We start from the raw sequence: 15,608 nt of genomic DNA on the forward strand, positions 1-15,608 counted from the left end.
TGACTTATTATACGTTATATCCTCCCAATTTATGCTTGGCAGTTAGACAGATTATATTACCTTCATCAAAATCTTTATATCTCCAATATCCCCAAAAGTCATGGGTGGCTCCGTCTGATAGTGAAGGGACTCCACAGGTTCTTCTGGTACAATCGATCTGGTTCCTGTTTCAGCAAATGGGCTGTATGAGTTTGAGGACTCCACCGGTTCCTCATTGGTCGAGTGCTGAGCCAGGAACTGATCAGAACTGCTTAGTATGGTATTAAAATCTGGTACGTGACCTCTTAAACCCGCGGGGGTGAAACAGGCCGACTTCTCTGGTGAGAACACTTGAGTATTGTCTCCGAGGGTGGACGGCGTCGCGAAGCGGGGATGCTCATCCAACAAGTCCAGGCGAGCTGTCAGCTGGGGTAAAACATAGCATAGCAGCTGAATGAACGTTCCCCTCTGTTAGTTAGACAATTGCCCAACAGGGGGGATTCATCTAGCTCAGTCGCCATCCTGCCCTCCTCGTAATGAGCCATAGAAAAGCCATCAGCGGCCAATAGAGAACAGCAGAAATTACTGGTGATCTTGAGAGTGAAATGCACAAAATGTAGTTTCATTATAACAGCATTTGAGACTTTATTAGAAGCAGAGTGGCTAGTGATGATTCCCGGCAAGCAATTCCCTCTGGGGTCCAGAACAGAAGTATGAATCTTAAGAAAAAAGTTAAAATATGCAAATGTGTAATACACACGGGGCTCAGTAAGCAGACATGAGAAGCAGAGTAAAACAAGAAATGGGGAAGTTTCATTTTAATGAAGTAGTGCTATAAATTTGGGATGAACTGAGCTGAAACATCTATAGGTGTAAGTATTCTCAAAGGAGGGGTCAAGTATGACTATATGAAATCAGATCCAATATATTCAGGTAACATTCAAAGATTGGCAGGTTCTGTGTTGTCAACTGTAATATAATCTTGAGTCTATAGCATATGGTGTGTGAAGCAAATAAAGCTTAAGATGCAATCTTTGAAGTCAGTTTGAACATTTCATAGCAGCTGAATATAGAGGTTGAAATGTCTGTTTAGAATTCATATATACTTTTCTGTTCTGTCTTCAACTCGCTACAAATGCCAGACATCAGAAAATCATGCCATCTGACGATGCAGTCATGAGGAAGGAGCTGTCACCGCTTCATTGGCGCTAGATTTGTGGACTCACTATGCTTATTTAATCTTAAACACCCCAGGTGACCTTTATATTGTTGTTCCATAAACAGGTATGGCCCAGAAAGAAAAAAACACCACCACCCGTATTAACTATATTATATCATCCATATACTGTGACCTTTGGTTAAATGGAAGCACAGATACCCCAAGGAAAACAATTCTTGCGGCCCGTGCTCTTCTTTGTTTATTGTCTTATAATTTAATATCCATTTGGTGAATTGCTGTTTTAGGGGCACCTAGGGCAACAAAAGCACCCACAACTTTACTCTTCACATAGCAACAAAGTCAGTAAATGTTGTTACTGCCTTAACAAAGAGAGAAAAAACATTTCTTATGACATTTTGGCCCCTGATAGCAAAAAAAACCCAACAAAGGAGCAATGACTACATACTTTACAGCTCGTTCAGACAGAGAGCATTTACTGTTGCAGTAAAATTTAATGAAATGAGGGAATAATCTCAAGCCGGGCCTCTGCTTTCAGTTCATACACTGCGGTATATAGAAATAAATGTGTTTGCTTACCTTAGGTGTGGATGCATGCAAGTAATCCAGGTCTGCACTGCAGCCGCTACCATGGAGAGCAATCATGGACGCCTGGAAAGTGTCGTCCTCCATCCCAGAGTAAGTATGATCTAACACCTTTTCATCAGCGAGGTCTGCTTCGCCGGTGTCAATCTGTGATGACGGATGATAACATCAGCAACTGGGACAGAAAACTGGCCTTTAAATAATGAGAAATTCAGTGAACTAGTCACTAGTCAATCACACAGCTAGAATAAACATGATATTCTATGCTGCTATCATTATCCTAAATTGACCTATAGAATAAACATGATATTCTATGCTGCTATCATTATCCTAGATTGACCTACCTATAAAATACTAATACAACAAATTGTTTCTCTTAATTATATTTCAATACACTGCTAATATAAGATAACCTTGCATGATTACAAACAAACAAACTAACACACAAACAAACACACAAACAAACAAACAGACCACTCTTCATAAATAATTAGACAGAAACACATACAATACACATGTACAACTGGTTGTCCCCCGTTTAAATATTCTGATTGATTTTTTCAGTTTTTCCCAAAGCTAACTAACCAATGCAGGCTCTGCTCGGTAAACGACGCCCTCAGCCAGATCTTCTTCCACGCCTTCTTCAACCATAATACTGTTGAAGTCAAATGAATGGATGGTGGATGATGAAGTTATTTCCTGTTCACCATATAGGTGTGGAGAGTGGGAATATCCACATATTCCCTAGGAAAGTGGAGAAATTCTTTCAGTGTCTCCAGCTTCATTAAATTAAATTTTTGATTTTTTCTTCTTTTTTTGTTGTTGACCAAATCAAGTAAAAAAAAACTTTAATGAATTAGTATGGGATGGGGGAAGGATGTTAGGAATCATTAGGGGATTTAATACATTCACTACAGAGTTAAAGGATGATCTATTTGTTGGAATTAATTCTTAAAAGAAAAGGTCTTGAACATTTCACATGTATTGTTAAGGAAGAGCTCTTGATATTGATTTTGTGTATCAAGCTGCTCAGACACACACTGTATAGAAAAAGCAAGAAGGCATTTTTGGGGGGGATTACACTTGTCAGGGCTCAAATTTTGAGAGGCAATACAGCAAAAATACCCCTCAGAAGCACATTCCTCGTCCTGCAGGAGAGTTGGATAACCCCACAGAGGCTTCCTACAGCTCTGTAATCCAGCTAACCTTGGCAGCCCAGAGGTCTCATTGTGTAATCCAGTGGCAGATTCAATACGAGAGAAATGCAGCTCTAAAGCCGAAAGAATGCGAGCAGTTTTGCAGCGAGAAACATCCTGCACAAAGAGTGCAGGTGCCTGGAGCGATGAAACAAGCCAATGGACGGACTTGATGTTTTGACAGGTGCCCCGATGTGTCTTTATGTACAAAAGGGTCTGTGCTCTTGAAAAAATTGCTAATATAATCATATGAAACAAAGGGCCAAGGGTGTTTTGGTCACTTCTTTTGAAAGAGCAGTGGGTGGAATGCTAAACCAGTTTCCACCATAAAAAATTGAAGCCCTTGTAAGCTGAGACCTCATGACTGGTTACTGGGTTGCATTGGACAAAGACAGCCTGACTCACAACCTTGCATACACACAACGATAAATACCCAGCATGCTGAACTAATTTTCCCAAAAGCATGTGTAAAACTGTTAGTTTACCCCCAAATATATGCATTATAAGTGCCTCTTCACTGCCATCACCCTACTTCCTACATTCAAACAGATTCTAAATAAAGAAATAGGGGGAATATGAACACTAATGCTTACAGGCAGTGGTTTGGCGACTCCTATCTGGACCTTGCCAAGCTTAGCCCCCTTGAGGGCCTGAACAGCATCCTCCAGACTGGCATTCTCCAGGTTGGTGGTGTTAACATACATGAGTCGGTCCCCTGGCAACAGTCTGCCATCCTGCTCGGCCACACCGTTAGGAACCAGAGAGCGAATCACTATCACTGTCTTGGCAGGGTCCAGCGGGTCCTGTGGCAGAGCCAGCCCAGTAACGGTGAATGAAAACAGGTCAAATATCACAGCTTTCAACTTAGATAACAATCACAGGGAAAGTCACTTTATTTTGGCTTTGTGTGTCATAAAATTACAATAGAAATATACAGGAACTATTCTGTATCTGGCACTACTAATACTATACTAACACATTTGTGTAAAATAAGCCAAAAATATATGTCCTGTCACAGCTATTACAAATGTACAGTTTTCATGAGACTGTACCTATAAGAATTCCTACCTGGTAGTCCAAAATGCTGAATCCCAATCCCCCTTCTCCCTTCTCGAGCTCGATTTTCTGGATCTCCAGCTCCCACATAGCCAAAGGAGATCCTATTGCCTCCTCTGTCACATTATCCTGTGTCGCTGCTGCTGCTGCTGCTGCTGTTGTGTTCACCTCTGAGTCTTCAGCAACCAGCACTCTGCTCAGATCTATTTGTTTCTGCAGAGGAAAACCCAAAATCTCTATGTAACAGCATGCCTTCCCTACTTTCACTCCCAGCCCATAGGCTGCTACCCTCTAGTTGTGTTTCTGGCTCAGGTTTCTGGCAGTAGATAAAAGGGAAATATCTTTGGGATGGTCGGGCCTTAGTACATTATCACAGATAAAGCTGGGGAGATGAAAACCCATTCCCCAAAGGAAAGCTGCTTTTGATGTTTCATATATCTATAGCAAATGTTGCTGGCAACTGCTGGTTAGGTATTACTAGAATTGGTCGTACTAAACTTTCAGCCGCCCCAGCTTATCACTAAGTCTTAATCCATCCCGGTCGCCAATGTGGAAAGCCAATGGAGCGATTGACAGCCCAGGGTAAGCTAATAATGGGTGATGAGTTATAAAGGAGGAGGAGGACTTATCATTCTCCAATCATATTCCCTTGCTGAAATGCAGCGGCGAGGAAACATTTTTCACGATGCATTACTGCATGTCAAGGAGATGCAAGGACTCCCTGACTGTCCTTATATGCATCATCTCCCACAATGCTCTTTAAGTAATAGACCTGGCTTAACTTCAGCCTTAAGAAGATAAAATCACTTTTGCATTTTAACTCTTCAAACAACAAATTCTTTGTGATTTTGAGTTATAGAGAAATTAACTTCAAACATAATATTTGTGACTTGATTTGCTACAACTTTGCAATTCTAATGTCATACCTTTAACTTGGGTGTCGAGGTCAAAGCCTCAGATTCTGGTTGGACAGCATCCATGTCAGTCAGCAGGGGAGGGGCGGGCCTACAGCATGTCATGTATACACAGAGTGGAAGCTCCCGCAGGATTCTGACCACCTCCTTGTGGGTCTCACCAATTAGAGATATGCCATTGACCTGTGAAAATGATGATCATCTTAGTACAGAATAAAAATAATTACAATATTATATTGGTTTAAAGCAGTTTATTTAGGTAATTTTTCGAAGTTTTTGTGTCAGCCATGCTAGCAAACTATTTGATTTATTCATCCAGCTAACATGGAACACATGCATTTATTTTATGTTTCTTGTCATCTAAAGTATTTAAGTCCAATATTCACTCTCCTTTTATCTCCAGTCTGGTCTGCATTAATTCCTGAGGGGAAATGTTTTATCTGAGAATTTAGCTGCTAAATGCGAAACTGTCTTCACTGGCTATTAGCTAACTCAGTGTATCTACTGGTTGCTGCTGAGTATGCAGCAGGCAGTGAGCTGTTAGATCTTTAGCTGAAAACAGCTTCCTGCTGAGGGCAGTAAAAGTTAACCAAAACAGTTAAGTCATCGGCTGTAAATCCAAAACAGAGCGCTGAAAGACAAGGGAAATGATCTGTAGGACTGAGGGTAACTGCAGAGTCAGGTATTGATTCACTGTGTTTACTGTTACTTCACACCTAGTTGGTCAATCTTTTTGCTTTTCTACAGATATTGCTTCCTGCTGCTTTAGTAAATGCTTTTGTTTTTTATCGGTCCATGTAGGGTGAAATACAAATGCTGCGTTTCATCTTTTTTTATGCTGTAACTTGAGTTGTGGGGCAATAATACTTTTTGATAGTGAACATGCGTATCTTTTGGTGTAAACACTACATATCACTGTGTGCCCATAATTGCCCCCTGAGCAGAACACTTTTCTAAATACATTTAAATATTTAAACCTCTGTAAATATTAATAGGAAATGTGACATAAAAAGCTCTACTCTGTAGGTAGTTAACTGTTTTATTTTATTTAAGTGACGACATACCTCAAGCAGTTCATCTCCATTAAACAGCTTGCCACAGCGACCAACAGGCCCCTCAGGTAGAACAGAGCGGATGTAATGATGCCCGCTGTTGGCTTCTAGATTGATCCCCAAGCCACTGTTCTCACTATACTTCTCCACCTGAGCCACCTGTCATGAAAACATTGAACCACATCTCAGTTAGCAGGTGAAAAGTTTTATCTGTATAAATGATATGTTAATGAGATGAGCCTTTTTGATTGATAACGAAGGTCATCCTTGCTTTTGTGATACCATTTCTGAGCTGTTTACCATTATGAAGCAGTTGCCCTGGAACAAAGTTGTGGTATGTATAATTTGATGCATGAAAGAGACATATTCACTTTGAAAAGGAAACTTACTATAACTTCATTACTTGGACCCAGAATCCCCTGCCATTTCTTCATTAGTTCTTCTTCTTCAAAGAGTATTAACTTCATCCCTTGGAAAACACAATACAAAGTACTTGTATTAATATACATAACATATTATAAAGGCAAATTTATGATAAATCATTCAAAGAACTTGTGATGTGTTCAAGACAAGACCAACATAAAAAAAGCAAAACAAAAAAAACTTTTATCCGTGCCTCTTAATTTTTTTCCCATCTGCAGTGTCTGAAACTACAAACACCATCTCAGTATTTCCACATATTGTGTGTCCCTAGTCAGTTTAGTTCTGACTTATCCGAGGAACTTATCCGTCAGATGTGTGCTCCTAGTATCTTGGCTGATGCATTTAAAGAAGAATCCCAGCCTCCTACCATGTTTGTCTTCCGTTAGCTTATCCGTGGCCGGGCTGACATCAGATCCTTCATTCTTTGCCTGGAGCGGCTTTTCATCTGTTGTGGCTGCAAACACACAATGAGCATTGTGACAGGCAGAAACAGGGATCAGCACAGACATCTAACATTACAGGCACACAACTACTCATATCCCACATACATACTAAAATACACAATCATAGTATATGGGTGCTATATTTATCTGGAAAAGAAAGCATGTGTTAATACTCCCTTTAGAAGAGGAGCTCATTTCCCTGCCGGCCCAAAAAGAATATACACGTCCCTGATGATGTTATTCATAACGATAGACCCTAACACCCCAGGATTTTAAATATATGTTTAATGATCCAGTTACTTTTTTACTACTTCATGCCAATGTTTATGTGTTTGGAGTTCCACAGGGCACCAAACTGGTCACGTGTGAAATTACTACTTAGGCGTCCAAGCAAGCCATGGTCTACACTTCACATCAGCATCTTTTGAGTGCCGTCATTAATTAATACTAGCTAGTCTGTGAAAAAAGAACTCAGCAACCCTAACACTGACTTGACGATGATCTACCTTAGAAGTTTCAGTTCTTTCAATATCCAACCATTAAATGACCTGTAACAACTTTAAACACCAATCCCATGCGTGTAAAACTGTTTTTGGCACATATATATCACCTAATAATCTTAACGAATGAAATGGAAGTCTAATTACTTTTTCTTTATTGTGCAGTGTATTGGACTCACAAATGCAAAGTCCTGCATCTGTTATTTTCTGACAGCAGCCAATGATATACTGGCAGTCTCCTCTCCTTTCTGTTTATTATCAGCTATTGCTAGCCTTTCCTTACATTTTTGGTAGACATGTACTTGTGCCAAATATAATCACCTTCAATCTGACTTCTGACAATTAACTATTTATGCAGGTTACTTTTCTTGCTGCCTAAAATTCCTGTCAGGACACTTGCAGATTAAAATATTTTTGTTTCCTTTGTCTTTTTTTATCTTGCTTTTTCTTTTAGAATGAAAAACACACATGCTACAGTAATAATAAGTAAATGTCACTCTTTTATTTGCGGAAAATAATGAGAATTGTGTGGTGAACTTTCTCTTTTTTAATTATTAAGCAGAACCCCCTAAAAAGTAATTATGTTTTTTAACTCCCAGTGCAAATAGTTGAGGCAACATATCAAAAAATACATCTTTCTGTAGCAGAGTCCACCTGCCACTTTCTCGTTATGTGTTCTATCACAATGTTGACATCAGGTTGGACTGTAGTAAAGTGTAACTCAAGTCAGTGGTTTTCATGTGCCTGGAGAAAGTTCTGTTCCTCTGTTGTAACTATAGCGATAAAAGGGAGTGAAAATTCCATTTGGAGTCACAGGGAAATTACTCCTCACTGCATCATCGTGAACACTCCTGTCTGAGCCACATTTACACATCAAATGAGACTTTTTTCCCCGACAGGATGATGAGGAACAAGGAATCAGGGTTTTCTTTTTCCCTATCCTCATTAAATTTTTCTCATTTTATCCTTTATCCTACCTTGAGCAGCCTCCTCACTCTTCCTCTCCAGCTCAAGCTCCCTCATAACAGTGATGGTTGTGGGGATGGTGGTGGAAGAAGGCAGGATGGTGACACTGGGGGCCACAGCAGGAGGGATCTCATCAGGCCTGAAGCCCCGCCGGATCAGCTTAAGATGGACTGTCTGGCCGGTATGTCTGAGCACTTCCACAGCCTGTTGATTGGTGTACCCCTGTATGTTTACACCATCGACCTGCAGGGGGCGACCGTTCATGAGCACATGGAGTTAATCAGGGTGAAAGACCTTCTGCATAATTATGAGTCAGCTTAAATACCATCTATATTCTTGTTTGGCCTAGGTGAAATTGCAATTATAAAATCCAGTAGGCATACAGAGAAAAAAAGGGCTGCACAAGATCCAATCTGTTCTTACAATGCACTTTTTTAAAATTTAGATCATTTAGGACAGGTGGAAATTTCCTCAGTTAAAAAAATCACAGTCAATTAAGTTCTTAATGTGAATACTAAAGCACATCATCATTTACACTTAAGGACAGAGCTCAATCAAGTACACCCACCCACACATCAGTATAACTGAACAAAACAAGGGTGTGTGAGTCCTTGAGGGAAAACAGACCAGCATCAGCTTGTGTTTCAAAAAGATGAAGGAAATTGCACACAGTTTAACTTCATTGTTAATGTCCTGCAATAATTGAATTAAAACTTAATTGCTCCATTGTGCCAATTCAAGGTTTTCTTTATATTCACAGTCACAAAAACACTTAATAAACTATGAGTTAATTATGAATTATTCAAAATGATGTATCCCATTATTTCCCTCCACTGACTGAGTGAGCAAGTGCGTTCGCTGTAATTGATAATACGAAACATTCTCCGCATATTTTACCTCATGCCACTGAAGACAGAAAATAGTAATAGCTGCAAAGTGCATAATGGGGTACTTACAGCTATTATCTGGTCTCCCACATGAACACGGCCATCTTGATCTACAGCGCTGTCTTTTGTTATACTCTTAACAAAAATACCAGAGGGCTCTGAGAAGTCAAAACAAGACAAAAACATTAAAGCAACGAGGAAGATGGCCATGAATCTTGACATTAAATAATGCCCAAGGAAAAAAAAGGAAACAGATGGTCCAGCTTCATGGTAAGAGTTTGTATAAGACTTTAGCATTATAAACAGTGATGTGTTGAACCCAGTGCACTTAAACCTACCTTGAAAATCAAAAGAATGTGAAGTGCTTTTCAACCAAGGCAGTTAGAATAAATTCAAGACTACACGCTATAATAAAAAGGTTATCTGTTGTGCTATTTATTGTGGCTGATGGCTAGAATTTCAAAGGCACATAGAAGTGAAAACATAATTAAAAGTTAATTTAGGGCTGCATACGTTATGTGTTATATGTCTTTATTGTTGACACTGAGGGCAGGGGAAAAGCTAATAATACAACACTTGCAAGCAACTGTCAAATTCCATAACATTAATTAGCATTCGATTCTAGTTGCTGCAGTCCACTTGATGAATATTAGCACCTATATATTCACCCTTTTAAGTTCTTTCTCTTTAGCTGTGAAATGCACAAAGCTAGATTTTCATTATTTGGTCAGTTAACATAAGCTGTGATAAAAGTGGGTTTGAGCAACCACTTAGACATTCCACATTTTTATCCACTGTTTATACACCACAAAAATATTGACAAAAGCAGTCTTTATATATTTACTGACACACAGAATTAAATATCATCTTCTGTGAGAAGATAATCTCCTATTCCTCACCTGAATTTTTATCTCCCACATATCCTGCAATGGTGATCCCCAATCCCTGAGCGTTCTTGGTGAGGCTTACATCAAACGCCTCAGTCTCCTCTTCCTCGTAGTCCTGTGAAAAGATGAATGCAAATGGCACGTCAACATCAACTAAGTAAATAAAAAGTAAAGGATAATTCATTTGACAACATTGGAAAAGAAAGTCATGACACTTGAGTGATCTGACTGCGCCATGTGTTCACCAAAATACATTTTTCAACTTTAATTAATGAGTTCTCTAAAGCTGTCAGCCATTAAAAACACACACACACATACACACAGAGCTAATGTGTGCCAACAAAAGGATATGCGGTTCGTCACTGCATACAGTGAGTCACTGAAATCCATTCATGTTTAAATAGGGCCGACTGTTCAGAGTATACATGATATTGCTGTTGAAGTGCTGTTTCTGAGAAGGTGAAGCTCAGAAGTGTGAGTCAGAGGTGATATAACCTGCAATATTCTGTAATTCCATTTATCCAAGGCAGTCAAGAGGTAAGAACAGATAAAACTGGAGATGAAAGAGCTGAACTTTAGGTCTGAAGTGTTTTTGATATAAGCGTATAACTCTTACTGTGTGTTATATATGATATTCAATCATCCTCTTACTATAGAGAAACTGCTTTACTATAGGGATACTCCAGATCGTGACATGTTTTCAATGTGACTGACAGCATCTTCTTGTTATAGGAGAATTGTATCACTTTCTCGGTTTACATCGCAGTGAAACAGCCACTCTCACCTGTTGTTCATCGACAGTGGGGAGCACCACAGGCATGACCGCAGAGACGGAGGGATTCTCATCGGCGGGACCCCTGGTGACCACCAGCTTCACCCTGTTGCCGCACTGCCGGAGGACCTGTGCCACCTGTTCACTGCCCATGCCGTACAGGTCAGTGTCTCCGATTCTCAGGATGTGGTCTCCGCTACGCAGACGGCCATCCTGAGGTAGAAAAAAGTTTTTTTGTTTTTTTTTGTCCAAGTCTGTGTAGCTTCAGTAGAAATCAAACCCATAATGAGACTGTCACTACCAAAGAAGAGACAGAGTGACAGTTAATTCTGCGCTTGCTTGCAATTAACTCACTCTCATTATACACAGATGACAAGAGCCATCTCTCTACAACACTGAAAATGTCATGAAATACAAAAAAAAAAATCTTTTAATGGTCTTCGCTGTTTAAATAACTATTCACAACACTGAAGCCTCCCAGTTGCCAGTTCCCCAGAAGAAAATAGAGATGCAATAATGCTATCACCTGATCAGCTATGCCTCCAGGAAGAATGGTTTTGACAATAACCCCAGTGGTCTTGCCGCCCACGATACCAAATCCAAGGCCGGTGCCATCGTTGACCAGCTCGATAGTCTCCACATGCTGCCACTGGGTAAAAAGAGAGACATAAGAAAGCTGGTGTGAAGACAAGTCGAAAGAGATTTGGTGGCAAAGTTTGTGAGATTAACTTCAGAACATAATGTTTCAGTTATCCAGTTAAAAACATGAGATATCTGCAAAAGCTTTGGCTTTGGATATGGAATGCAGACGGTGTTATCTACTGCAGTTGGACAGCTTGATTTCCTTTGACAAGAGACACGACTGTGAGCAGCCATGTGCTTCTGTTTGTGACACTGTATTTCCATGGGGGGGGGACTGAGCTGCTTCTGTGTCTTTGTTCAGTTGTTTCTGGGCATGTGTGATTTGTTATCCATATGTCAGGCAAACAGATGTGTGCCTGTTCTCAGTGTTATAAGCAAGAGGTGCACGACTGCATTAAAAGTCAGATTAACCCTCCACGTTCCCCACGGTGAAGTGTTTCTGCTGTATGACTTCACTGTATTCATACCGCGCTGGAGTTGGCCGACAGTGTGCTGGCAGCAGAGGGCGTGCGGGACACCACGGGACTGACGAGCTGAGGGATGGGTCCTCTGGCCACTGTGAGTTGCACCCTCTCTGACGCACTCTGCAGGATGCCTATGGCCTGCTGGTGGGTCACTGTCTGGTCCAGGGGCTGGCCGTTGATGGCCAAGATCTGGTCGGCTTCTTTGAGCTTTCCATCGCTGTACAGACACAAGCAGAAGGTGTCGATTAGAGAAGGAGATGTCTGCAGTGAATGTTGTCAGAAGAGATTTTTAAGCCTGTCTCAGCAACGCTGTAACCATTTTTCTGCTTGCAGTTTTGGTTAGATGTTGACAGATTTCTCTAGTTTTTTTTTTTCCAATTTGAATAAAACAAATTAATGATTGTGGGATGAGATGTTTAAAGTTGTGAAAAGAAAAGTTTCCACAACTGTTGGGGTTAATTGGAAGAAAGTATGAGAGAGCCACAGACTGAGTAAAAAAAACAACGATTTCTCTGACTCTAATTCCACTTCATCAACTGGCAAGATATTGAGAAAGTTTCTGGAAGCTAACTTTGTTGTGAAAAAGATTTTTAATCACGTTTGAAATCTCTCATGGCTCTCTGAATGACAACATGTCGACCGTAACGTACCAGTGAGCCACACTCCCCGGCTGAATTTCCTGGATGAAGATGCCGAGCTCTCCGCGATTCTCGCTTTTCAGTCCCACCACGCTGAAGCCCAGTCCTCCTGACGCTGGCTTCTGCAGATCCACGTGTGTCACGTAGCGCCCCTGTGATATACGCACACACATGTACACTTTGACCCCAGTGGTGATTGACTATAGCATCAAAGCTACAGGCAGCCTTTAGATGTCTATTTGAAGTGCCTCAAGAGAGAAAAGCACTGTTTGTGTGACTGTCTTTGGTGTGAAATATTATATTTATTCAAGGTGCGCTACCTGTTCATAGACGAAGTGCTGATTTGTGTCTGTTACTATGAGCAAAACATTTTGAAATGTGATAATAAGTCTAATGGGACCTGACAGAAAGGCACTACATTAGCCTATAATATAACACTGTTATTACCACGTTGGTGTTTCAGTTGCTTATACCTGCGCCATGGACTGAATAATGTGCTCAAATTCTTCAGATGGTGTCTTCCCATTGATTTGTATGGCAGCTGGTACATCTGAATAGGAAACATGGCTTCCATTGGGCTTGGCTGCTGCGATGTGATCGGCAGGGTCACTCCCACGTGATGCTGGGATGCTCCCCTGAAAATGTAAATAACAGACATGTAGTGAATGACCTAGATCATTCAGATGTACACTTCCGCCTTAATACATGGCTTAAATAACACTATAAAGGGAAATCAAATTAAATAGGACACTGGACCTTCATTATAAAAGCTGTCTTTTTGTTTCTGGTGTGAATGCTAAATCGGACAGCTTAGGATTTCTCATCCTGCACACCACAGCAACTCTGGCATTAATCCCACCAAAGACAATTAAAAGTTTGAACAAAAAAAAAAAAAAACACATCATGACTTGTTCATACGGTGAACATAAACATTTATCAAGTTTAATTTTAGGCACAAAAAGCCCTGACGTGTGGGTGTCTAAAACCACGGGGATGGCAGATAGTTTGTTGTCCCACCATGATTAGCTGGATCTATGGCAGCCTAATCCTTCAGGAGATAATGGCACTTAGCTGATGTTCCAACAATGACTAGGCTCCAAATACAATATTTCTGTCATGGTGGGGGAAAAGCATCACTGGCCATCTGGATGCCTTAATGTGCTTCGGTTTTAATTACTGCAATGACTTTAGTTCTCTGACAGATGAATTACATGAACGCGACAACTACATAAAACAGTGTTTTTTTCTGATTTCATTAGCCAAAGGCTGTAATGTTTATGGCCATCTGAACTGGATTCAATTCAGATGGTCATAGCTATTCACAAAGATAATTTCATAAACACTCTATTTGGCATATGGCACCGACAAGCAGAAGCTGTCCTTGTGAACTTGTTCATCTCCACCAGGAAGTCGACTGTAGGAACTTTCAGAGTCGTGTACAGTAAAATTATGCCTCCTTTAAACACGGTCCCAAATTAGTCCTCAGAAACAAAAGTCCATTGGACAGGACACATTAGTGCTGCACGCTGCAAACAAAACCCTATGGGCCGGGCTAAGTTAGCGTAGCATGCTGCTAAGTTGCTGTCCTCATGCATAAGCTTTGTTAGCTGGGGCCTTGCTAAGAGGATTAAAGTTCCAGTTTGGTTCTTGCACATTTAAGAAATTGTTTCTGCCCCACTTCACACGGTGGCAGCGGCCTCTTTCTCATTGGAGAGCAGGGCCTTGTCGCCATAGCGACATGGGCCGAGCAAGGCCTAACTAGCGGAGCCAGAAGACGGACAGTGTGTGTGTATGTGTGTGTGTGTGTGTTTATGTGTCTGGCTCTTGTCTCACAACAGAACACAAAAATGCTGTCTCATTCCAAATTGTTTCTGCTTAAGGGGGGAGCAAACAAGTGCAGCTGGGTTTGGAAGCTCTATAAAAGACAGAACAAGAGGAACATCCATTTGTAGTTGTCTCTGAAATATGTCTCTTTACCATTGTTACAACATGGAGTGGGTCCATTTTAAGATCTGTCGGGGCTTTACAATGAATGGCTTGATAAATGTTGCTCAGTAAAACAAACACACAGCCATCAGCTCAGACGCACACATCGGAATGTACCCCCTTTTGAAATAAGCTAAATCGCCAGCACACAAAAATGCCAGCAGGGCTTTTATAATCTAAATTCCACAAGGGGTAAAAAGCTCGAGCATCCCTGCCTCCCACTGCATAGCTCAAATATTTTTGTCTCTGTTTCTCAAATGCTTACCCTGGCCCCTTTCCACTGTGACTTAAGAGCTTTTTCCCTTCCACTCAAATGTTCAATTCTCAATGGGGGAGAATCAGCTTGAAAAAGAGTTCCTGCCTTTAGACCAACTATCTCTGCTCATGTACCCATATTATATCTGGCTCATGTGAACCCTGACAGCAATTTGGCCATGGCAGCAATACAACTGGGGATGGAGACTGGAATGGGGCGGGGGTGTGTGTGTTGACATGAGCCAGAAACAGAATCAGCGAGGGCCAGCGAGGAAGATAAATACTGAGGCACAGGTAATGCAGGAATTTCACTTTTTTTTTTTTTCAAGATGATCATATGGTTGTCATTGTAACCAGACAATAGGCTGCTCCACAATGCCTGTCTGTTCTATCTTTGAACCACAGACCTTAAGCCTGAACACTGGTTGGGAGTCAACACCACATTCTGCACTTTTAATTGTACCACAGCAACAAAAATAATGGCGTCATAACACTGCACACACATATACACACATGGATGAATGATAAGTTATATTACCCCCTCTCTGGCCTAAATTCCTCTTTGCCTAATAACACGACAGAAAAAAAAAACAGACAATTAAGTTTTTATTTCTCATTAAACACTATCTTCTATTTAAATCACTTCTGTACTCACAGTACAGTGGGATGCCGCCATCTGGCACTGGGGTTTAGCTTCTACTTGTATATCAATAATGCAGAACTTCACATGACCACAATATTCTATCCTCTTAATGATCTTCCGTGGCAACCTAGCATCACTCCTCT

At 40.8% G+C, this 15,608-nt stretch overlaps 1 protein-coding gene across 42 annotated transcripts in view; it reads right to left on the reverse strand.

The window, feature by feature from the left end:
• mpdz (multiple PDZ domain crumbs cell polarity complex component) overlaps window positions 1-15,608 on the reverse strand; it is a 45,870-nt gene that overhangs the window by 25,384 nt on the left and 4,878 nt on the right. For 28 of the 42 annotated variants that reach the window (XM_085760130.1, XM_085760112.1, XM_085760099.1 and 25 more), the window contains exons 4-20: window positions 13,055-13,216; window positions 12,594-12,733; window positions 11,947-12,160; window positions 11,364-11,486; window positions 10,850-11,050; window positions 10,078-10,180; window positions 9,248-9,336; window positions 8,303-8,534; window positions 6,750-6,836; window positions 6,349-6,428; window positions 5,972-6,118; window positions 4,920-5,090; window positions 4,006-4,206; window positions 3,531-3,740; window positions 2,327-2,485; window positions 1,736-1,888; window positions 61-405 (exon numbers count right to left, since the gene is read on the reverse strand). In XM_085760130.1, coding sequence (XP_085616256.1) covers window positions 61-405; window positions 1,736-1,888; window positions 2,327-2,485; window positions 3,531-3,740; window positions 4,006-4,206; window positions 4,920-5,090; window positions 5,972-6,118; window positions 6,349-6,428; window positions 6,750-6,836; window positions 8,303-8,534; window positions 9,248-9,336; window positions 10,078-10,180; window positions 10,850-11,050; window positions 11,364-11,486; window positions 11,947-12,160; window positions 12,594-12,733; window positions 13,055-13,216 — 2,817 coding nt within the window. The remainder of the gene's footprint in view (window positions 1-60; window positions 406-1,735; window positions 1,889-2,326; window positions 2,486-3,530; window positions 3,741-4,005; window positions 4,207-4,919; window positions 5,091-5,971; window positions 6,119-6,348; window positions 6,429-6,749; window positions 6,837-8,302; window positions 8,535-9,247; window positions 9,337-10,077; window positions 10,181-10,849; window positions 11,051-11,363; window positions 11,487-11,946; window positions 12,161-12,593; window positions 12,734-13,054; window positions 13,217-15,608) is intronic. The other 14 variants (XM_085760138.1, XM_085760129.1, XM_085760120.1 and 11 more) reach the window with 3 other exon arrangements.

Source organism: Trachurus japonicus, chromosome 18 (assembly GCF_045865225.1).
Source record: "Trachurus japonicus isolate A0001 chromosome 18, Traja_1.0".
NCBI lineage: Eukaryota > Metazoa > Chordata > Actinopteri > Carangiformes > Carangidae > Trachurus > Trachurus japonicus.